The sequence below is a fragment of the Gossypium hirsutum genome, chromosome A07 (assembly GCF_007990345.1).
Source record: "Gossypium hirsutum isolate 1008001.06 chromosome A07, Gossypium_hirsutum_v2.1, whole genome shotgun sequence".
Classification (NCBI taxonomy): domain Eukaryota; kingdom Viridiplantae; phylum Streptophyta; class Magnoliopsida; order Malvales; family Malvaceae; genus Gossypium; species Gossypium hirsutum.
The window spans coordinates 9,074,627-9,099,442 of NC_053430.1; the positions used below are offsets into that span (position 1 = coordinate 9,074,627).

General features: G+C 31.0%; 2 protein-coding genes across 2 annotated transcripts; both read left to right on the forward strand.

The window, feature by feature from the left end:
- Window positions 1-4,498: 4,498 nt before the first annotated feature.
- Window positions 4,499-7,932, forward strand: LOC107926718 (2-hydroxy-palmitic acid dioxygenase mpo1). Its single transcript, XM_016857622.2, has 4 exons — window positions 4,499-6,071; window positions 7,325-7,387; window positions 7,469-7,540; window positions 7,626-7,932. Exons 1-4 carry the CDS (start codon window positions 5,712-5,714, stop codon window positions 7,740-7,742), a joined length of 612 nt encoding a protein of 203 aa, XP_016713111.1. The 5' UTR covers window positions 4,499-5,711; the 3' UTR covers window positions 7,743-7,932.
- A 4,287-nt stretch (window positions 7,933-12,219) lies between these two features.
- LOC107926714 (protein QUIRKY) lies at window positions 12,220-16,252 on the forward strand. The gene has a single exon (XM_016857619.2). The coding sequence runs from the start codon at window positions 12,682-12,684 to the stop codon at window positions 15,853-15,855; it is 3,174 nt and encodes a 1,057-aa protein (XP_016713108.1). The 5' UTR covers window positions 12,220-12,681; the 3' UTR covers window positions 15,856-16,252.
- Window positions 16,253-24,816: the final 8,564 nt, after the last annotated feature.

Consider the following 24,816-nt stretch of genomic DNA (forward strand, 5'->3'; position numbering starts at 1 on the left):
CATTTCAAATTTTCATAGTTTGCATAACTCAATATTTTAATTTTAGATTTATTTATTTAGGAATTAAATCATTATGTATTATATTTAAAAATTTAATATGATTTTGTGAAACATAGTGAGTAGGCATATTTTAAATATAATAAATATAAGTAAAAAGATGATATGAACGACTTGATCCAATTTCAAGCCCACGATGAAAATGATTCAATTTCCGTCAAGGCCCAATCACCAAGTTCAAATAATTGAAATAAAAAATTCAATCTATTTATACAAGACTTTGTGACAAAAAGATTTCAAGATGAGGAGTTGAAGCTTCAAGATATATGAACTTTAGAGTTCATTAAAGATTGATGATGAATTAGAAGGGTCCAAGACTGTTTGCTGACTTAAAAGCACAAGTCATGATATGTTGCTGAAGCAATTTAGACTAACTCAAATCATTACTCAAATAAATAACTTGAAATTATCAATAATTTCAAATATACGACTTTAAAATCAAGTTTAAGACATAAGAAATACATACCACAACACTTTCAAACTTAGTGAACCTAAGACATGTTCAAGACTACCAATTGTAAGCAAAATTCCTACCTAAGAACATACTTGAACCAAGTTATTTGTCAATTCAAAAAACGATCATCATAACATACAAAAACAACCTTAAATAATATAAGGACATGACAACCAATGCATACCATTATATACTCACATAAACATAACATTCCAACTAACCAAGATTGACCTATGATCATTACTTACACACTCTTAGTTTAGATTATAGTTTTACTAGTGCCATTTATTAAAATTATCATAAAGAACTCCAACAACAACTTATAATTCTAGGTACATGCCAACACAAGACGGAAGATAATAAGGGCAATACAAACATTATTGAACTGAGAAGAGGGTGCTGGATGTTGTCGATCAACTGCAACTCTATCGAACTTAACCATTACCTGCGCATAAAAACAAATAATTCTACATGCTGAGCAAAGAAGCTCGGTGGTGCTAGTCATAATTTGATTTCATTACATAAACACATTTAATGTCACACACCATTTAAATTTAATTATCATCAATTCTTGAATGAATATGAATTATAGCCTAGTGGTTAAGAACAGGTTAAACTTCTTATGTGACCCAAGTTTAATTCCCCAACTCCTTTTTATTTTTATTTTTTTTTAATTTTTGCATTTAAATGGTTGGTCAAACCCCTTCTTGCCATCCCACCTTGTTGCCATATAGAAGAAATTCTTTTCTCTCTTATTTTGCTTTCCCTTCCTTCCTTAGCCCTCATTTCACTCCATATGTCCCTTTTCTTTTCTTTTTCTTTTCCTTTTTTCACTCCCTTTCTAATTTCCCCCATTTGAATTGTTATTACCATCCGACCTACCTTAGAGAGTTTATCCTCTCATTTTGTTTGTCATTTTCCTTTTCTCTCTTGCACCTCTTTGAGCCACCATCTTTATTTGTTTTCACCACCATTAACCACCATCGCACCCTAAAACACCACCACTTCACCATTGTCCTTCCTCTCTCATTCTCTTTTTGCCATTGTTGCATCATCGCCGTTGTCACGTCACCACACCGCCACCGCCGCCATCGCTCACCATTTTTCTTTGTTTTTCATTCTCTACAATTTTTTGGTCATAATCGTATTTTACCTCTCTTCTCTTACTTTTCTTAAATTGTTAAATAAAGTTATGTACTCATTCAATTTATTTTGATGTTGATTTTTCCTTAACCACTATTCCTCCATTGAACCAAAACCTTTGATGAATCATCAATCTTTTCAACCCATCCAATTTAGCGCAAGTATCGATTGATAAATCTAATATCAATCCTCTCTTTTCTTATGGTAGTCGAAAATCTAGACTAATGTTTGTATGATTCATTTTTTAAAGGATCTAACTTGGATCATTTGGATTTCCTCTAACAATAGAGAATCATTTGAATTATCTTTTAAAAAGGTATTTAGAGTGAGTTCCTCATTTGATTCCTTAAGAGAAAATATTTTGGTTCATGGTCGAAACTAATGAATTTTCCATTGGTTTCATATCCTTGTTATTTAATCAAATCAAGCAAGATTTGTCTAGATTTGTTATCGTTGGAGTGTGGAGCTTAAATCTAGTGACAAGGCTTAATTTTCAGGTGTGAGTTTAATCAAATAAAATTTGTATGATTATTTATTAAACATTATTTAGCTATGGTTAATATTAATTAATTGCTTTGAAACGTGGCTTTTCGAATACACTAAGTATTCATGGTGGTTGATAAATCCTTTAATAGAATGGTTCCCAAGTAAGTAACTTTGATATGTTAAATCTGTGATGTCACAAATATGTTTGTATGTTGTATTATGATAGATGAATTTATATGTTAGTTCTGACACTCATGTTATGTGATCAAATGATACATCTTTTATTAAGTAGATCAGACATCATGATAAATCATGGATATTGTTATTTTTGTCCTTATAAGCATGAAAAGCAAAGCCATGCCTACTGTTTTTGTTAACAAAATATAATCGCATGTTAAGCATGCCTATTGAGGTATATCTATTTCTGTATGCCATATCACATTGCATGGGATTGTGATTATACTAAAAGTAGGAAGTTTTTGGCAGTTTAATGATCTGTACATTCTGGTGGTATGTCCACACGTTCTGGCAGTATATCTGCAATATCTAATGGCTTGTTCACAATTTTGGTGTTAGATGGACAAGTTCTGGGGAACTCTTTATGTGTGTAGCGGTGTTGAGCAAGAACTTTTCTGAAAAACTCTGCATCGATGTTATCTTGCATATTGACATCTGTGAAACTGGACTGCTTATTTATATTTTCTGCTATCTTCTGTAATGTATGTTCTGAATTATTGTTTGCTCTATAAGTTAAGACTCTCCCTGAGCTTATTAGCTCACCCCACTGTTCTGATTTGATTTTAGATAATCCTTGAGGTTAGGATTTAGATGCAACTTTCGGAAGGGTTCTCTGATGATTTTGGTTTTAAATACTTAAACCTTATTATATGGTTATTTTATTATTTTAGACAATAATAATTTTCTTATGGACCATGGCATGAAACTTTTTATTGGGGGATTTTCATTTTGTTATCGCATGATTTGATGTTTTAAACCATCTACTGATGTTTTGTCGAATGTGCATAAAAAACTTATTTTTAACAAAAATATGATTTTAATACAATTTTCCACCACAATATTACGAAGTTGTTTTTATCAAAATATAACCTAGTTTTTCGGAATAATTAATGTTTACAAAACGAAACAATAAAGTCACTTGATAATTTTAAAATTAATATGATAGTTTCTTGAATCAAAGCAAATAAATCGAGATCACTGGTTTTAAAAAGTGATTAAATAGAAACATTTTCTATGCCATCCTAATGGCTTGTGTAATCTTCGTGACTCGGTCGTAACATCTAGGCCGGGTTTAAGAGACTACATTTATCATGTAACATGTTACTATTTCCCACTAAGGCCATGGAAAATATCCACTTAAGTACCTAAAAGCTCTATGTTTCTCACTTCATTAATCTTACATTTGACAAGTCACTTTATTACCTTCTATAATCTAGTCCCTAGACCATATTTATTAATTTAAATTATTATTCGATTTTAATGGTTTTCTCAGTGTCATATTTAATAAACAAAGACAATATAATTATTGTGGCTCTCGTCTTTGTGAACCCTTTAGCTCAATTTTTTGGATCAACTCGGTATACAAAAATTGACACAAAAATCAAATTTTTTTTTTCACATCGGAGAAAATGGTAACTCTAGTTGCATTAGGATTCTTATTTTGCCCTAGTTTTTCACTATAAATAGGGTACGCTTCCCATCATTTTGCACATCTCTCATTCTATGAATAATCATTGTACACATCTCTCATTCTATGGATAATACGACACTTTGAGTTTCTTTCTTCACAAGATATCTCTCTTGTGATTTGTAGAATTGATTTCATCTTGGTTTTCTTCTGTTTCATAGGGCATTGCCTTTTCATCTTCCAGCAGATCTTTTTCCATCTCATTCTGATCTTTATCTATCTTGATTGTGTTTCATTTTCAAGAAACGTGTTTTAAAATTCACGAAACCTTAAATTTTGCTATCTGTTTGAGTTTTTCTTTTCTTTTCTATATTATTCAGTTTATTGAGATCTCTCTAGTCCTTTTTTGTTGTTTTTTCTTTCAGATCAAGAAACCCTTCAAGAAGCTTTCGTTTTCCTTGTTCGATTTCAAGATCACACCGTTTTGGATGGGATCTTTCTTTTTCCTTTAAGTCGATTGCTATTCTTGTTATGTTCTTTATTTTTCCTCAATTTTTGCTTCGATTTTCTAATCTCTTTGGTGTTTATTTTTCTAGATTTGGTTCAATGCATTCTTACTGCTCAAGATTGGTTTCCTTTGCTTTAAGAAACCCTATTCCAAGTTGGTCTTGATCTCTTCTCTTCAACCGAACCCTAATATTTTAATTTCCTTTGATTTTCTCTTTTGTTTCATTGTATCTAATCTGTTTCGATTTCTTAGGTTCAAGTCCGTTTGAACAACTTTGTTTACCCTCAAGAACGCATCCTTGGGTTTCAAGAAAGCAATCTACAAATCGGTTCTTGAGTTCTCTTTGCTGTCCAAATCTCCCTTCACTTCTTTTCCTTTCTTTTTCCTTGTTTTATAATTTGTTTAAACTGAATTTGTATGTTGATTCTTTATTTCAATATTGGCAGCTTATACTCTTCCAGTCCAGCCTAAGAACGTGTCTCCCCCTCAAGATCCAATTCTTTCAATCTCTAAATCATTCGAGTCTTTATTATTTGTTCTTAGAATTCTTGTTTTAGTTGTTTTAGCTACTGCCGAATTTCCCTATTCTCACTTGGCTTATTCTTGTGTTTCAAGTTGCTTAATCACCAAGTTAGGGTTCAACCAATTTGATTTGGTTTTTCTTTTGGGTCCAACAACTTAAATTCGATATTGGTCTGTTTTACCTTATCAAAGTACCTCTCTATCCCATTTCAATTTTTACATTATGATTAAATGTCCCTAGTTACTCATTTTTTAAATGACAAAAATTATATTACTTTAGTTTTTTTAAGTGGGACCAATTAGCTGAATATCAAAATTGAATGGAAATAAAAAAAAAATGTTTTTTTACCTAAATCTATACTATCCATTTCCCAAATTTTACTATCATTGTCATCATTATAAATTAAAGGATCATGCTAGAATCGTTGCCACATATACCTTATATTAACATATAAGAAATATTTCTTTAATAATAGAATTAGATAAAAAATAGAAAAAAAACTTTACTTTTTTAATCTAATATTTAAGAACTAATTTATTTCTTTTTTAAATGTAATTCAAATTAGTCCACGACAGGTTGGATATTAATATGCACATGGGATGTTAGGCTTAAGGTAGCCCACATGTAGTAGAATTGTGTGGACAGTACCCATTGCTTTCTAAAACCAAGGGCCGGGTTCACACGTCCATTTGATTTTTACCATATTGGCGTTGAATGTTGATACGTCAAATAGCATCTCACGAAAAAGCTAGCGCGTTGGTTTCAAATATCTATTCAGACATCGATATTTCCGTGAACGTAACGTAAAATATAAATATATTTCCTTTGTCTCATTTATAGTTTCTTCCTCTTAAAAACAAAACCAAAAGGAAAATACTTTCTCCTTTTTTTTCAAATGGGAAAGCCAGTAGGATTGTTCGATCTTGAGAATCATTTTGCATTCTATGGGGCATATCACAGTAACCCAATCAACATTTTCATACATACTTTGTTTGTTTGGCCAATATTTTTCACTTCTCTTGTTCTTTTCTACTTTACACCCACCATTTGTGATTTTTCTCAATCTGGGATCTTGCCCTCTGGGTTTAATCATGTTTTGGTTTTTAATTATGGGTTTCTTTTTGCTCTAATTTATGGATTGTTTTATGTGATTTTGGATAAGAAAGCTGGTTCGTTGGCTGCTTTGATTTGTTTAGTTTGTTGGGTTGGTGCTACTTTTCTTGCTGCACACCTTGGATATTCTCTCGCTTGGAAGGTAAGTAATATTAAAAAAAAAAATTTGGGGGAGGATTGGAACCGTGTAAAAAATAACCCCTTTTTATTGATAAATTCATGTTTTTACTTGAACTTTGTCTTGTTTGTTTGGTTCTATTGGTTTGTGAAATTCTTAGTTTTTTAGCTTGTTAATTTTATTGTTCAAAGAACATGCTGTTTGAAACAAACTAGGATTCATGTTTTGTTTGGCAACAAAGTTCAACTCTTTTACTTTTCAATAGTCAATATCCATGTATTACTAGATTGTCAACCATTTTGTTCCAAGTATGGACTTTTCTATATTGCCTTTATATGCGCCTCTTGACCTTTTCTTTGACAAATCCATGGCTAATATGAAGAGCCCTAGTTCTAGTATGGCCCTTCTCTTTATAGATTATAAACTTATCTTTAAGATTATATAGTTTGACATTATGTTTATAAGATTAGGGAATCATGTTTTGATGTTGAAATTAAGTTCTCAAATAATCCCATCGGCAATCTTTTTGGATATGTTATTTTAACTTGTGTAGATCATGTGCGTGAATCAAAAGCTAAGGATGAATGGATAGAGAAGCTAAGTTTAATTCTTCGTTTGTGTTTCTTGTACATGTTTTACTGACTTATACTGCTTAAATATTGTTGGCTTGACAGTAAATACTGGAAATTAAGAGTCCACTAGGTTCATTTTAGTTGCAGGGTCGATATATTGTTTGGTTAGGGAGTCAGCTTGGTTGAGTATTGTCAACAGATATTTTGCACCAGAATGAAAGGATACCAAAGCTCTTTTACTGGAAAATGCTGCATCAAGCATACTGTTTAATTGCTGTTGGCTTGACAGTAAAGGATCCACTAGGTTCATATTAATTGCGGGGTCAGTATTTCGTTCTGTTAGGGAGCCAGCTTGGTTGAACGGATAGTTTGCGCCAGAATGAAAGGATACCAAAGCTTTTTTACTTGAAAATGTTGCATCAAGCATATTGTGTAGCATGCCTTTGAAATAAAGATATCTATATTAAAATCCGTTTAACGTGAGCTTGATACCGTTGAACATTGAAATTGGAATGAACGTTCATGGAATTCTCTGGTTGTGAAGTTTCCTATGTTAATGAATTGTTCCATATCATCTATCAGGTTGTGAAGATAATTCTTTTTCTTTCCTTTTTCTTTTTGGGGGCCATAAACATTCCGTCATGTGCTTTTGCTGAACATGATTGTTTGTTTCCTTTGATTCGTAATTATGTATTCTCTATTCAGGTTGTGTTGGCTGCTCAGTTGTTCTGTTGGACTGGACGGTTTATAGGCCACGGAGTCTTTGAGGTAAGTAATGGTATAATCTTTAGAATTTCCCAGCTTCCATTGCATTTCTACTTGTTCTTTAAACACCACTTGTTGATTTAGAAACGTGCACCGGCTCTGTTGGACAATCTTGTTCAAGCTTTTCTAATGGCTCCATTCTTTGTTTTGCTCGAGGTACGGGGAAGTAGTTTCTTTCTTTAATACGAAAATGATCCCAAAGTTGTGAAAATTTAGTGATTTGTGTTTGATTTGGGCGTAGGTTCTTCAATCGCTCTTTGGATACGAACCATATCCGGGTTTCCATGCACGCGTGAAAGCTAAGATCGAAGCTGAAATCAAGGAATGGAAGGACAAGAAACAGAAAAAAAATTCTTAGCTTTGAATTGGGAACTTGCATATGAAATGATTTTGGTTAAAACTAGGGTAACCTCAATGAAGGAAAGGGTTTTTTGCCTTGTGTATTATCATGTAAATGTGTGCATACACTGCTGTGATTTTCATAAAAGCTTTCAAAGCTTCTTTACCTTAATACATTATCTAATGTTAATAATCCTTTTGGGAGTAAATTATGGCACTCGGATGTTTTTTTTTAATGCTTAATTCACTTTTTAACCCTTAAAACATACACATTTCCTCACTTTAGTACCTAGATTTGTTTTTCATATTTATATAATTATTTTTATATTTTTTAATAATTATTTATATTTTCTTGGTAATCTACTTAAACCATTCTCTCAAATAATATTTTAACTATATTTATTTATTGATATAAGTTTAGTTGTTTGAAATGTTACTTTTATATTAATTTACCCTTTTTGTAATCATTTTAGTCAAATTTGACTTTAAACATATTTTAATAGTTTTTATCACTTTGATGAAATTATTTATTAGTACAATAAGATTGTATAAACTTCCACATTTGTATACTAAAATAAGATGTAAGTTTATTGGTAAATGAAGGTGTTATGACGAAAGGAATCACGAACCTCTCCTCTAACACAATCCAATCCGACTTAAGTCAATTACAATTAATTTCTTACAACACCAATAAGGTAAAAACACCTCTCCAATCCCCCTTAATTTTATGATTTTTTATTGGTATAATAACAAATGAAGCCCTCAATATATTTATATTCTATCAATATGATCTTAATCCTAAAAATATTATCTAGAAAAAGTATAAAAGTTTTCAAAAAAAAATTCCATATTATTAAAAAGAAAATATAAAATAAATTTATTATTATACCAATTAAATTATGAAATTTGGTAAAAAAAATTAATGTTATGATTAGTTGTCATTAATTGCTAAATTTTGAAAATGACAAGGATTCAATTACTCTAGGTTTTTTTTTTAAAGAAGAACCAATTTACTCAATATCAAAATTGAAAGAGAACAAAGATATCTCAAAAAATAATACATATTTAAACCTCAAAGATAATATTATTAAAAAGTAGATAACAAAATGAGCTTTGAGTAATTATTATGATTTAAAAACCCAGATAAGGTTGTAGTGTAAAAGATGTTACAGAAATAGAGAGATATGGCTATTCCTCTTCTCACCAAATGTTAGCATTCACTTTTTTGGTTGATCTAATCCATGAACCTCACAAAATCCTAACAGCATCTATTGAAAAACAAATTACTTTTATCCTAAAGGATCAGATTCCTTAAGCAGTCCACCAATTCAAAAAAGTGTAGAATACCCCCTTCTACAATTTAACCAGGGAGCAAGATGCTTCTTTGACATCCCTGCCAAAAGCTGTGACCTATTCCCCCACCTTCCAATCTTTTAACATTGGTTGCTGGGTTGTTTTTTTATATTTGTTACAATAAAAATCAATTATTGAGCGAAAAATTTGATGTTGTTATTTGTAAGAGAACAACAAATTTTCCTTTTAACTAAAATTTATATAAAAAAAGAAATGAAAAGGTAAATAAAACATACTTAGATTGGATTTCATCATAAATGTTGATCATGATCATAAAAGTAAATAAAACAAATTTACCTTCCTCGTTTTAGTATAGAAAAAATGCCAATGGAGGTCATTGTACTAAGTGTTACATTGTATTTTGTTTTCTTTATTAAAAAAAAATAAGTAAATTAATCCATATACATTAGATCAAAGAACAATATGATCTTTTTTGTTAACAAATTCATTATTTCTATTATTAACAATTGACATCACAAAATAATCAAACAATAACATGTGACATGTCACGTGTATCTCATGCTGACATATAAAGACTATTTTTTAATAATAAAAATAAATAAATATTTTAACAAAATGACCAACTTACTTATTGATCTAACATATAGGGATTAGTTTCTCCCCTTTTTTCAAATAGAAGGGGTAAAATGCAATTTAACTTTTAATATAAATACCTCCGTGATATTGTTACCGTTTAATAGACATAAAGGAAATTCAAAATAAAGAAATGGGTGAGTTTATATTATTGAGCCGCAGCTTCAACAACACAAGGGGCATCCTTAGATGGATTAGGTAAGAAGAAGAAAAGAGTTAAAGGTGGTGAAGCATTTGGTCTAAGAGGCGAGTTGACAAGGGAAACAGAAAAAAGAATATAAGAGAAAATAAATAAAGTTGATGCTTTTGTGGGGGTATAAAACTTTATTCAAAATGTAGCTGCTTTTCACAAAAAGGAGAGGAAGTGGAATCATGTGCCTTAGGCATCTATATGCCCAATTCAAATGAAGGCATCAATTCTTACGTATTATACTCCTACCAACACAACACCCTATTTCTTCACTTACTATTCTCTACTCTCTACTCCTTTGCTATGTTGATTAGTATAGGTGCATACTCACTCATAATTATTTGTAAACACATTTCTTAATCATATGATTGAACGTTTGAGATGAAACATATTTCATGATTAGTTTTTTTTTTTAAAAATACTTATATTAAAAAATTATTGACAATGAATTTCCTGATTTTAATATATGTATATACCCAAAAACATATTAGATGACAAATTGCATATGGCTATTAAAGCTAGAGGGAGTCTACAGAGTCTACCCTCTCTCCTCTTTTTTTTTTTTTTTTTACATTAACATCACTCAAAATTAGGAGTGATATCGGTTCGGTTCGGTTAAATTTTTTGGTTCAACCCTACTCAAAATAATACATATTCCTCTAAAATATTCAATTGAAATGACTCCCAAAATAAAATTTATGTTTATTAGATTTTAATTTTGTTATTATTTGATTTTAGTATTATAAATTAAAATGTTTGAAATTGCATTAATTTTCTATACTATTATTTAAGCACATGATTAAGTTAGTATCACGAGCTAATCGAGCATAAACTTAGTTAGGGAAATTATTTTGATATCTTTTCATATTTAAAATAAGTTATATTATTAAAGAGTTCTTTAATCTTTGTATTTAAAAAAAACAATAAAAAATTGCATATAATGAGATTAAATACATGCCAATTACAACAGTAAGATCTTAAATTTACCATTAAACTAAAATTTTATTTTTACATTTTTTATACATTTTAATTTTATTATGCGCATTTTATTACCTTCATCAAATGTATATATTAATAATGTTATTGATTAAGTTGATGACACAAGTTAATCTAAGTTTGGTTTTTTTTTTTAGTATTGTACATATTTCATGTGTTATTATTATAACTTAATTTTAAACCAAATATTTCAATATTTCTTATATGTTATTTTTAAATACATATATGTATTCTAAATACGTAATTTCTATACGTATGATAAAATTTCTAGCAATCATCAAATTTCATTAACTAGCAACAACATTGTCATAAATGTCAAGTTAATCAGTAGGGTAGTAAATCTCCCTTAATTAATCTAGTGATTAAGGATTCATCATCTACTCACTTTAAATATAATGTATACGCATATTGTGCGGATATCTTCCTACTGTGAATGTATAAATATCCGTACGTTATTTACTACCATAGTTTTATTACCCAATTTGGAGCTTGTGTATTTCTATTTTCACTTCAAACTTAATTGGGATTAGTTTAAATACAAGTATAAGCTGCTTGGTAAGAAGTCAACAAATTATTATTATCTTTAATATTTTAATTTTATTATTTTAATCAAAACTTCTTTTGTTATATATATATTTTTTATAAATATAAAATGTTAAAATATATCATAAATTCTTATATTTTTTAGAAATTAAAATTTAGTCTTTATATTTTTATTTTTAAAAATTTAATCTATTTACTTTTCACATTTCAAGATTCAAGTCAAATTGTTAATATTTTGTTAAATTTGTTGGCGTGACATTTTGAAATTAAAATTAAAATTAAAATACTTATTTGATAGTCATGCAACTAAAAAATGACGTTGTAATGGTCATAAATTTAACAAAATAATTTAACAATATTACAATTAGACATGAATTTTGAAATTTAAAAGTAGAAGAACTAAATTTCAATAAATAAAAATACAAGAATTAAATTTCGAATTTGTAAAGAGTATAAAGACTTAAAGATATTTTAACCAATACATTATCTTATAAAGAAATAAAATTTTGATGATTCTATAATTGAATTGAAACCTATTTGATGGTGAAACCACACAATCAATATCAAAAATTTAAAAATTGAATTAATGATTGTACCGGTCAAACCATCAGTTCACTGATCCAATCAATTCAATTAAAAATTATTAAAAATGAAAAATTAATTCAACTATTAATTTAATTGATTTTTAACTAGATTCAATCAATCCACATCAATTCACAAATCAATTCGTCTAATCTCTTGTTTTGAAATGATACTCTATCCAGTTCTCTATCTGAAGGTTAAATTTGATTCCGAAGATCATAATAAAATTTTTTAAAAAACCAAGTATAGATACTGCTTAGCATTAAAATAAAGAAAGAGAATGGGGGTGGTGGAGGGATAGATAGCTGACGCACCCGTAAAGGAGGGAAGGGAGGCGAAGCCCAGAAGCTTCTCCAAAGAGAATGGAATCTCGTTTTCCCCACTGCCTCAGCAACATCCCTCGCTGTGTCGCTATATTCTTTCTCTCTCAACTCTAAATTATACTTCCAAAACAACCGCACCGCATATTAAAAAAACAAAAAATTTGAGAAAAGCAAACCTCAAAAGCAACCAATCTCCGCTATCAACGCTTTTTCTTTCTTCTTCTCTCTGCGCCACCCCCTAAAAATCCAAATCCAAATCCCCATTTTTTTCCCTTCTTTCTTCTTTGTTCTTTACTTGCCCGAAGAAACTCACTCACCCCCTTTTTTCTCTTTTGTTCCTTTTTTATACTTACTTTGTCACAGTTAAAAATGAGACCATGACGACGTCGGCTCAGCAACTTCCACCGCAACCGCCCAACACGGTGCGGAAAGTGATCGTGGAAGTGGTCGACGCTCGTGATCTTCTTCCTAAAGATGGTCAAGGAAGCTCCAGTCCTTATGTCATTGCTGATTTCGATGGTCAAAAGAAGAGAACGTCTACCAAATACAGGGACCTTAACCCTGTATGGAACGAGGCCTTGGAGTTCACGGTGTCTGACCCAGATAATATGGAAGTTGAAGAGTTAGAGATTGAGGTTTTTAATGATAAGAAATTTGGGAATGGTAGTGGCCGTAAGAATCATTTTTTGGGGAGGGTTAAGTTGTATGGGAGTCAGTTCGCTAAACGAGGGGAGGAAGGCCTTGTTTATTTTCCTTTGGAGAAGAAGAGTGTGTTTAGTTGGATTAGAGGTGAGATTGGGCTTAGAATTTATTACTATGATGAGATTGTTGAAGATCAGCCTCCACCTGAAGACTCACCGCCGCAACAGCAGCAACAGCCACCGCAAACGGAGGATACCAAGCCTACTCCAGGGCTTGTTGTTGTAGAGGAAGGGAGGATTTTTGAGGCTCCTCCTGCACACATGGAGTATCCTCATGGAGTTAATGGTTATGCTCATGGTGCTGTTCCTTGTTATAATTCGCCGCCCGTTGTGGTTGTCGAGGAATCTCCACCGGACGTTGTTCATGTTCACGAAGAGCAACCGCCTCCAGCGGAACCAACGGCCATGCCTATGCAACCACATATGGCGCCGGGAATTCCGGTTCCCGAGGAACATTTTCCTGTGCCGGAAGTGAGAAAGATGCAGAGCAGCAGAGGCGAGAGAGTTAGGGTGTTGAAGAGACCAAACGGAGACTATTCACCTAGAGAAATAGGGTGTAACAAAACTCAAGGTGACAACGCCACCGCTGCCGGCGTCGGTGGTCCCGAGAGGATCCATCCATATGGTCTAGTTGAGCCGATGCATTATTTGTTTGTTAAAATCGTTAAGGCGCGTAGATTGGCTCCAAATGAAGCCCCCTATGTTAAAATCCGTACGTCCAACGATTACGTCAAAACGAAACCGACGATATACCGTCCAGGTGAGCCAACCGACTCGCCGGAGTGGGGCAAGGTGTTTTATTTTGGTTACAATAAACAAGAATCAGCCAATGCAACGCTTGAAATCTCTGTTTGGGACTCCCCGACGGAAAATTTTCTCGGCGGCGTTTGTTTCGATCTTTCTGATGTCCCCGTACGAGAGTCACCAGATAGTCCGTTAGCACCGCAATGGTACCGTCTCGAAAGCGGTGCCGTCGATCAGAATTCCGGCAGTGTTTCCGGTGATATCCAACTTGCTGTTTGGATCGGCACTCAAAACGACGACGCTTTTCCTGAAGCGATGAGTTCAGACGCACCATACGTGGCGCACACTCGATCAAAAGTCTATCAATCGCCCAAGCTCTGGTATTTAAGATTGACTATTATCGAAGCTCAAGATCTTCAAATTGCGCCCAATCTACCTCCTTTAACAGTGCCTGAAATTCGAGTCAAAGCTCAGCTAGGGTTTCAATCTGTGCGATCAAGGAGAGGGAACATGAACAATCATAGTATGTCAGTGCACTGGAACGAGGATTTGATCTTCGTCGCCGGCGAGCCTCTCGAAGATTCGTTAATTCTGTTAGTGGAAGATCGTACGAACAAGGAAGTGAGTCTCCTCGGCCACGTCATGATCCCCTTGATCTCAATTGAGCAACGGATAGATGAGCGGCGCGTGGCTTCCAAATGGCTTGGATTGGAGGGAGGAGCAGGCGGTGGTGGTGGTGGGCCCTACTGCGGGAGAATTCACCTGCGACTATGTTTAGAGGGTGGTTATCACGTGCTGGACGAAGCGGCGCACGTGTGCAGCGACTTTAGACCCACGGCTAAGCAGCTTTGGAAGCCGCCAATTGGAATTTTGGAGCTGGGGATTCTCGGTGCTCGCGGCTTGCTCCCCATGAAAACCAAAGGGGGAGGCAAAGGCTCCACCGATGCTTACTGTGTGGCTAAATACGGGAAAAAGTGGGTCCGTACCAGGACCGTAACGGACAGCTTTGATCCACGTTGGAATGAGCAGTACACGTGGCAAGTCTACGACCCCTGCACTGTCCTAACCGTCGGGGTTTTCGACAATTGGCGTATGTTTGCTGATGTGTCCGAAGCCAAACCCGATTCCCGTATCGGAAAAATACGGATACGTATATCAATGCTGGAGAGCAACAGAGTGTACACCAATTCGTATCCATTGTTGATTTTAACAAGAATGGGGTTGAAAAAAATGGGTGAAATCGAGTTAGCAGTTCGGTTCGCATGTCCGTCATTGTTACCGGACACATGTTCGGCTTACGGTCAACCATTGCTTCCAAGAATGCATTATCTCCGCCCACTTGGGGTGGCTCAACAGGAGGCATTACGCGGAGCTGCGACAAAGATGGTAGCACAATGGCTAGCGAGGTCAGAACCGCCGCTTGGGCAAGAAGTAGTGAAGTACATGCTGGATGCGGATTCTCATACATGGAGCATGAGAAAGAGCAAAGCGAATTGGTTTCGGATCGTTGCCGTTCTAGCATGGGCAGTGGGGTTAGCCAAATGGTTGGATAATATTAGGAGGTGGAAAAACCCGGTTACTACAGTATTGGTCCATGTTTTATACTTGGTGCTTGTTTGGTACCCAGATTTGGTAATGCCAACAGGGTCTTTATATGTTGTTTTGATTGGAGTTTGGTATTATAGGTTTAGACCCAAGATACCAGCAGGCATGGATATAAGGCTGTCACAAGCAGAAACAGTGGATCCAGATGAAATAGATGAGGAGTTCGATACAATACCAAGTTCAAAGCCCCCTGAGATAATAAGGGCCAGATATGATAGGTTGAGAATGTTGGCAGGAAGGGTTCAAACTGTTTTGGGAGATTTTGCAACCCAAGGTGAAAGGGTTCAAGCTTTAGTGAGTTGGAGGGACCCAAGAGCTACCAAATTGTTCATTGGGGTCTGTTTAGCCATCACGTTTATACTTTATGTGGTGCCACCAAAAATGGTGGCAGTGGCGTTAGGATTTTATTATCTAAGGCACCCTATGTTTAGGGACCCAATGCCACCGGCTAGCTTGAACTTTTTCCGAAGGCTTCCAAGTTTATCAGATCGGTTAATGTAGAGAGCCGAAGAAGAGTAGATATAATAAATTAGCAGTGGATTTTAAGATACCTGATTATGGGGGATGTGGTGGGGAAAAGAGGGGGAAACTGATAACATAAAACAGCTGTTTATGTTCAAAATCTTGTCCCCCTCAAAACCTAAATAACATTGTAAGGAGTGAAAAAAGGGGAAGAAAGTGGCGAGTATTGTCATCACATCTTTTCTGTTACTTTTTTTTTTTTGGGGGGGGTATTGCAATTGATTGACTGACTATTGGAAACTTGGAATAAGAGAAAGTGGGGGAGGGAGGGGGAATTTGAAAATGGCTGAGAGAGATTTATTACTGTAAAGCCTAGCCTACATTGAAATTGTTTTTTTCTTCTTTTAAAACATATAAAACCTTCACATTGCTTGTCTATTTTTTTTTTGGTTCCTTTTTCATGGATTTTGAAATGAAGTGGGATTGCAGAATCCATTTGGAACATAAAAAGCTATAATGGGTAATTATGTTGTCAGTGTGAGACAGAGATTGTAGTCCTAAAAGTCAAGATGCATTGGTTGGCATTTGGCAGCTTTTACAAGCTTAAATTTTCCATATCATTTGACTTATTAGTATGTTATCGATTAACACTATTTGCATCGTTCCTTCTTTTTCAGGGGGTAAATTCTTTAGTTTCTCACTTCTTGCAATTTCGGACATTTTTATTCTAATTGTTTAATTATTAAGTTTTTAATAGCTGTTAATTATATTCATATTTTTATTTTAGTTTTAAAAAAAGTTATTGATTGAAGGATTAAAGTAGAAAAAAGGTAGAAACTAAAAAAATGTGTTAAAAATTATTAAATTGTACTTATTTATCACATTGTAAAAAGTTCTAAATTTCTTCTTCTTCTTTTTTATATTGAAAACTTAAATTTCAAAACATAAAAATTAAATAAATAATTTGTTAAAAAAATTGTTATTCATTGATGATGTTAACAAATTTGTTAATGTAATATTGAAATTAATTAGATTAATCTCTTAAATTTAAAATATTTATCTTATATCTCCATATTATTTTTAATGAAATCAACCTAATAATTGTTTACTTAAAATTCTTTTGATTATATGATTTCGAATCTTTCATGGTAAGTTAAAAAGCAAAGAAAAATCATTGCAATTAATTAAATTAATTGCTTGTTCTAGGTTTGGGTAGAGAAGAAATGAAAATTTCATGTTTTGTTTGGCATGAAATATAAAATTAAGTAATTTACAATTGAAAGACTCGAGATCATATAATCAAAAGAAATTTGACTTTAATATACAATTATTAAAGATTATTTATTTGAGTTGATTTTAACAAGATTTAAAAGGAGACTAAATTAATTAATTAAATTTAATTTTAATAATATAGTAACAAATCAGTTGACACTATTCAGGGATAAAAAAAATTTGGATAACTTATTTAATTGATTTTGATGTTTTGAAATTTAAAGTTTCAATATTGAAAAAAAAATAGAACTTTCAACAAGGAGGTAAACAAGTACATTTTGACAATTTTTAAAGCATTATTTTAGTTTTTACCGATTTTTCACTTTAATCTTTATTTTTTCTTACCTTGATCAATATTTAAAAAAAAAAGAAGATAATTTTTGAGTGACCAAAATGAAAGTAATCTAGAAGTTGCATGACCACAATGAAAGTGTGAACATGATGTGGTGTGCACAAGTTGACTACCGTTAAAAATTTAATGTTTAAGTGACTAAAATAAAAATACTCTAGAAATTAAAAAGACGAAATTACAAAAATTTCATTTTGAGTCACCAAAAAAAGAGACCTAACTTTACTATTTATGTTTAATCATATGACACATGAATTTAGAAAAAGGGAGATGTAAAATTTTCGTGGTCCACACTTGTTGGTGTAAGCTCTAATTTAAGACCTTATTTTGGGGTTATGTTTCGTTGGTTTTAGTTGAATTTACAGTCTAATTGCATTCAACTACTAGATTTAAGAAAGAAAAGTTGGGAATATGAAGAAACAATACACCTTTTGTCAATGCATTTTTATTGAATAATTTTCTTTTTCTTTCCTTTACTGCAGAATTATGTAGTAAACGTAAAGGTGTTATGTTCTGAGTCTCATAATATTAATAAATTTATTCTTATTTAAATTTTACCAAACCTAAAATATAAATATAAAATTTTACTTAAACTCATCCATAATTGTAAGTCACTAATTCAATTTCATTTTAGACTGGTTTATATTATTTGTTTATTTTCTGAAAAATATTTATATTATTTTAATTTAATATTTAATAATTTTAAATATTTTTTCATTTATTAAAATTTTATATATAGACATCTTAACTTTATTTAATTTTCATATAATAAAAGTAACATAGTATAATATATTACAAACTTAAAAAATAGACTGAGCTCAAGCCTTGAACGTTCAAATATGAATTTGACTCATATTTTAAATGCGCATAATATTTTTACTTCAATGTTTTGACATAATACAGCACCACTATACCAGCCTCATTTGTTTTTCAAAATTTAGATGTCATTCAGAGATGACAGTCATACCTTACAACAACATTTGAGATTTGCATTATATTTGAATTTTTAAAATTTCAAATTATAATACTATAATATATTAATAATGTTATCAATTAGTGAAATTTAGATCTTATCTTTAATAAAATTTACAAATGTAATTCTATTTATTAAATATTGTTTTTATATAAAATTTAAACATTTTTATTGAAATAATATTGTAACATCCCCAAACTCACCGAGTCGGAAACAATGTTAAACCGAGAGTAAATATATTAGAATATGAGAATGTTATCAAATAGAAATTATCAAAGTTAGTAGAGGGTGAAGATAGATACTGAAGGTAATTCAAAAAGGCTCGTATATTGTGAGAAATAAATTTGGGGTATTGACTAAATTGTAAGAGAGTGAAAAGTATTGGGGCAAAAGTGAGAGAATTAAGAGTTGGAGTGATTAGACTGAATTGAAGGAAAAAAGAGGAGGGATTAGAGGTGAAATTTTACCAAAAGAGAGTATGACTATGAATGGTATTGTAGAGAAAGTTGATGGACTAAATGGTCAACCTATAATTTAGATAATTATAACATGTTAATGATTAAGGACTAAATTGATGTAAAATGATAATTGGTGTAAAATGATAATTGGTGGAAATATTTTAATGTTTATTTTTAAAGTTATTGAATTAATAGATGTTATTTTAGAACCATGAATAAAGGATGATGACATTTATTCATCTTATCTCTCCCACACATTACTTCCTTCATGAACAAAATTAAGTTTTAGTTTTTATTCATTTTAGTCCTTTTTCCACCATTTCCAAGTCTTCCAAAGCTTAACTCGTCCAATTTTCTTTATGAATATTTAGTGAAATCAATAGAAAAGCTTAGTAGCTATCTTAGTTTCATGAGAAGTGCAACCATAGTTATCTTGTAGGAGAAAGAAAATAAGAATTAATGTTTGATCATAAGAGATTAAGGTAAGTATGATCAATTTTTCATGAATTTCATGTTAGTTTTGTTTAAAGAACGTAGATATATTATTTGATTATACTTTTGATAAGTAAACCTTGTATGTTTTTATGTGAAAATGAAGAAAATGAAGAGAAACGAACAAGAAGTTGGTGACAAAGGTAAAGAGATAACCAAAGAATACAAGAAGACAAAGAAAGCTTGATTCCAAGCCTTTGATAGTAAGTACAACAATAACTTTTACTTAATAAATATCTAAGTATAGAACTTTGTTAGATCAATTATATTAATATTTATGTGATTAATATTGTACATAAATATGTTAATACTTTATTGATATTAATTAATGAATGTGTTGAAATTTATTGGATATCAATTACAAGGTAATAATATTATGTTTTGTATTGAAAGTGTGAGAAAATGGACTAATTTGTAAACTGGGGAAAAGTTGATATGAAAGGTAAAAATTATGAATGAATATATATATATATTTTTATATATGAAGTGATATATGCTATTGAATGATTTATGTCATGATTTTGAACTATTATGACAATGATTGTGGAGTTTTGGACTGATGGAGACTAAATTGAAAATAATTCAAAAGTATATAAATTTTGTTTTGAACTGTAAATGAGAAATTGACTCTATTATATTTGTCCATATAGACAAGATATGAACTAGTAAAGTATAGATGACATGCCATTAGAAAGCATTTAGTGTGCTCTTTCTTCTGTTAATGCACTTTGATGCCACTTTGTTTTGATTAAGCACTTCAGTTCTATTATGTTTTGACATAGCACCCTGATGCTACTATGTTCTATTATTGCACTTCAGTGCATCTTTGTATTACTTTTGCATATCCTACATGTTCTGGTAAATATACATTGGGCTTCTGATAAATTCTAAAAGATAAAATAAGGTTAAGATTATTGTGTTAAGATTAAATGTAAGTGACTGGAATGATAAATGAATTCAAGCATAATAAATGTAGTATAGAAATTCTATTGCTATTAAGCTCTAAGCTTATTTATTATAAAATTTTTGTATTTTATTTACATTTAATTAATGAAAAGGGAAGTTTAATTCTCATTATATTTACTAAGCTTTCACAAGCTTACCGCATTATTTTTAATGCGTGGGTGGGTAAAGATGTGAAGTGAGGATTTGTCGAGGATCAATCTCTTCACATCTCAAAGATTTAGAAAAGAGTATGAAATCTCTACCATTTTGATCTACGTAAATGACATGTACATAGGCGAAATAATGAGTAAGAAATGGTAAGGAAAGATTGATTGCTAGTAGAAATGGTAAGGAAAGATTGATTGCTAGATATGACGAAACAGTGAAAACTATCTTTACATCTATGGTCAAACTCATGAATCAAACTAAGATTTTACATTGACTAGAGTTTCATCTTATTAAATTTTCCTCAAATTTTAATTATTTTTATTCCTGCTAAATTTTAAATTTAATAAGAATTATGATCGATGTCTATGAATTTCACCCTAGTCATTAGCATGATTATTTTTATGGTCTCGACAACCCTACACTAATCTTAATGGACTAAAATAAATTACAAGAACCGATGTACTCAAATGTGGACCAAAACCTCGAAACTAGAAATAGTAAAGAAATAAGGCCAAAAATGTTTACCGTACAAGGACTAGGTGCATATTGATATGTGGATATTCATAATTCTCGCCGAGACAAAATGCAGTCGAGCCATTAATCAGACAGATTAACATTGAAAAAGAAACCCTAAAATAAGGGATAAAGGTAGATTATAAAAGGTTTGCAACATGGCATCATTGTATTAAAACTTATAAACCTGCCTTGAAACTGTATAGGAAGGATGCAAGGGTGGAAATTATGAAACCCCCATGCAACTATCATATATTGAGATTTCAAGGTTTCTCAATCCTTTTATGTTCCATAAACCTATAATACATTTGTAAACAAATTAGGTTGACAGTTTCAATCCAAAGTCATACAGATTAGGTGCTGGTCACCACAAATTCTAATATTTATAGAGTTGGAAAGTATGGGAGAGAGCGAATTCTGAAAAAGCATGACGATCGTAAAGAAAAAGAATAAGAAGACAAGAAAGAAGAGAAGTTGGAGGGACAAGAATATCGCAAGGAGGAGAAAGGAGATAAGGAGGAGGAGGAGGAGAAGAAGAAAGACGAGGAATGTGAAGATAAGGAGGATAAAGAAGGTGGTGGAAAGGAGGAGGAGGATGAGGAGGAGGAGGAGGAGGAGAAGTTTTTTCAAGATAAGAAGAATTTATAGATAAATATGGAGATGGGTGTAAATAAAAGAAATCAACCCATTGTATTATATTGTGCAGTATGATAATTAACAAGTAAATCAAATTTAGTCAAAAGGAGAAAATAAGTAAAAAACATGTTTGCATATACGAATTTATCTGCTAATTGTCTCCTTAGAAGGAGATGATTCAACGGCTATGCCACAAGTCTATGTAATGCTAATTTCTCTCTACTCTGGACTTTTGATGAGTAGTCCCAAATGTATTATCTTTCACTATCTTCCAAACTTTTATTTAATTTTTTTTTTGTGAATTTTATTATTATTTAATTAAATTTGATTATTAGTTTTTTAAAAAAAAAATCAAACCGCTTTATTTTTTTGTCTGTTTGATTTTTTTAAAGTTAAATTTGACCGTTAATCTTTTAAAAAAATTAAATCACTTTTCTTTAATAGAAATGTTAGACTAAGACATTAACTCTTTTAATGATGTCGGCGTAACTACTCACATGATAGTGTATATGCATTTTATATTAACATAATATTATTTGTCTTAAATGTCATGTCAAAAAATAATTTAAAAATAAAAATTTAAAATTTAAAAAATTATACAGATTGCAATGTTAAAAAATTTTAACATTTAGTTGATATTTTCTTTAAAAAAATCAATTCAATACTTTTTAAAAATCTAATTCTTTTTTTTAAAAATTATGAGCCAAATTTAGTTTAAAAGAATAATAAACAAACGCGAAATTGACAAAAATGTCTCACCAAACCCTAATTTTTAATTGGGGGCTGAAGAGATCAAGTGAATACACTAGACTATTTCACTAGGGGTGAATTTAGATGGGCGGTACATTTACCTGTGGTTAGTGTAAAAATAGTGGTGGCGGTGAGATTAGATATTGTAGCGATACTGTAGCGTGAGACAAAAAGTAAGCTAAACGTACTGCACCACCGTCCCAATAACCCACCCTAGGTCTGATTGGAGGGGATAATCTTCAATTGACCCCCATCCAGCTATTTTTATTATATTATTTCTTATATAAGTATTATTTTAATTATAATTTAATATTAAATAATTCTAATAAATATTAAAAAACAAAAATAATTTTTAAAATTTTAATATAAATATACTTTTAATTAATATTTTAACATTACTATGAAATTAATTTGATTTTAAAGAATGGCTAGAAATTAATTTTCATTCAGCTATTAAAATCCTCTCTTGAAATTATTTATAAATTATAAAATTTTCCAATGTATTTAAATTTATTAAAATTTTGAAAATCTTGATACAAATGAATACCCTCATCTAAACATAAGATTGGTTATTTTACCAATTGCTCTTTGGTTGTATAAAAAATGTTTCATCAATTACTATGTTTTACTCTTTCATTTATAACAATTTGTAATCCATTGTAAACTCATATTTTTTATTATCTGTTTTTATTAAGTAATCTTACCTTGCATCACAAGTCATTTGTTCATTTATATTTACTCCTCATCATTAATCACCATAATTTCTTTCTTACATTTACAAGTCACAATTTAGATCAAATATTATATCTTTTACACTCAATCATGATTAAGGTTCTTACATTTCTTCTTCACTTATTCAATCTTTCCTTATTCATTGTTGATTGAATATTAGAGGTGTTTATACTAAAATTCAAGTCACTTTTTGATAAATTTAACTTTTTTAAATTTATCAAGATATGCTTTTAGTAGTATATAATATCATTCATTTACCATTGCCACCTTATCACTCTGCATTAATCAATTAATACATTGCATGTAAACTAATCACTTTGTAGCCCAAACCATATAGTCGGATATTGATATATATTCAACCTACACTCCGATATGCTCACCTTAGAATCTATGACTCACATTGAAGCGAAATACATCAATATGAGTAAACGATTTAAATTTATTTTTATCTATCTTTTATGCCAGATGGAAGTCCTGTTGATGAATTTATTAAGAAAATAGAATTGTAGACTCAAGTTATATATTGTTTATATCTAAACAATCACCTATACAATATTGAAATTTTGATAAAGAAAAGCATATATTTCATACCACATGTGCATTAAAAATATGAGTAATAAAAGATTTGATCTCTGCTTTTAAGTTGTATAAAACCCATGGGATAAACTGAAGATATCTATTAAATACCCTTACAACCTTTGATTATTTGTTGAAGTTTCAGTTAAATGTTAACTATCTCGGTACCTTATCAATAGTCACACATAATTCGATTTAATAAGACATCTAGAGAATAGTTGAATTGAAATAGAGTGATGCAAGAAAAATAAAATATCATTATAGAGTTTCATTCATTTGTATTTACCAATGGTCCAATTATGCTTTTTTATTGTGAATATAATAGTGAATAAAAAAAATTGATTTTATTATTGATATTTGAAATGTGACTAAATGGATCTGGGTATTACATATAATTGTTGAAGTTTCAATTGAATGTTAGCTATTTTAATACTTTATCAATGGTGATGCATGATTGGATTTAACAAAATACAAGAAAAAAGAAATATTATTATAGTGTCGCGTTCACTTGTATTCACCAATTATCTAATTCTGCATTTTTATTGTGAATATAATTGTGTATAAAAAAAAAGTTTATTTTATCATTAATAATTGAAATGTGACTAAATGAATCAAGTATTGCATATTAACTCTATTTATATTTACCGACCTATTATATATTGAATAGTTGTACGGCAATCAACTCTCAAAATACGTAAAGTATGTTAGTTGCACGGCTTATTTTCTTGTATAAATTTTGAAGAGATAGGAGATAGCGATATATTTATGTTCATTATATGCAAGTGGAAGATGTAGAAATTTATATATATATATATATATATAATTTTCACAGTTTTTATTTTTTAAATATTTATTGTGTTATGAATTTAATTTAAATGTCACGTTAGTGATGATGTGCCATGTCATGTTATGTCAGTAAAGTCATCAGTAAAGATATCATGCCACATTGGATAAAAAAAGTTGACCGCTAGTTGATTGACGGTTTCAATTAATTTTGGATTTATTTGAAATTTGTTGTAATGTTATAGGTGAGAATGAGAAAAAAAAAGGTTTAAGGACCAAAGTGAAAAACCCACAAAGAATCAGAGGTGAATTTCACAACTGTGCCTTTCTAAAATTACCACGTGAAAATTTTA

What these genes read in the sequence shown, in the direction of transcription:
- LOC107926718 (XM_016857622.2), top strand. Translation starts at nt 5,712, where the DNA reads ATGGGAAAGCCAGTAGGATTGTTCGATCTTGAGAATCATTTTGCATTC. An exon ending in GATATTCTCTCGCTTGGAAG is followed by an intron (nt 6,072 to 7,324) that starts GTAAGTAATATT and finishes TTCTCTATTCAG; the next exon opens with GTTGTGTTGGCTGCTCAGTT. An exon ending in TAGGCCACGGAGTCTTTGAG is followed by an intron (nt 7,388 to 7,468) that starts GTAAGTAATGGT and finishes TTGTTGATTTAG; the next exon opens with AAACGTGCACCGGCTCTGTT.
- LOC107926714 (XM_016857619.2), top strand. Translation starts at nt 12,682, where the DNA reads ATGACGACGTCGGCTCAGCAACTTCCACCGCAACCGCCCAACACGGTG.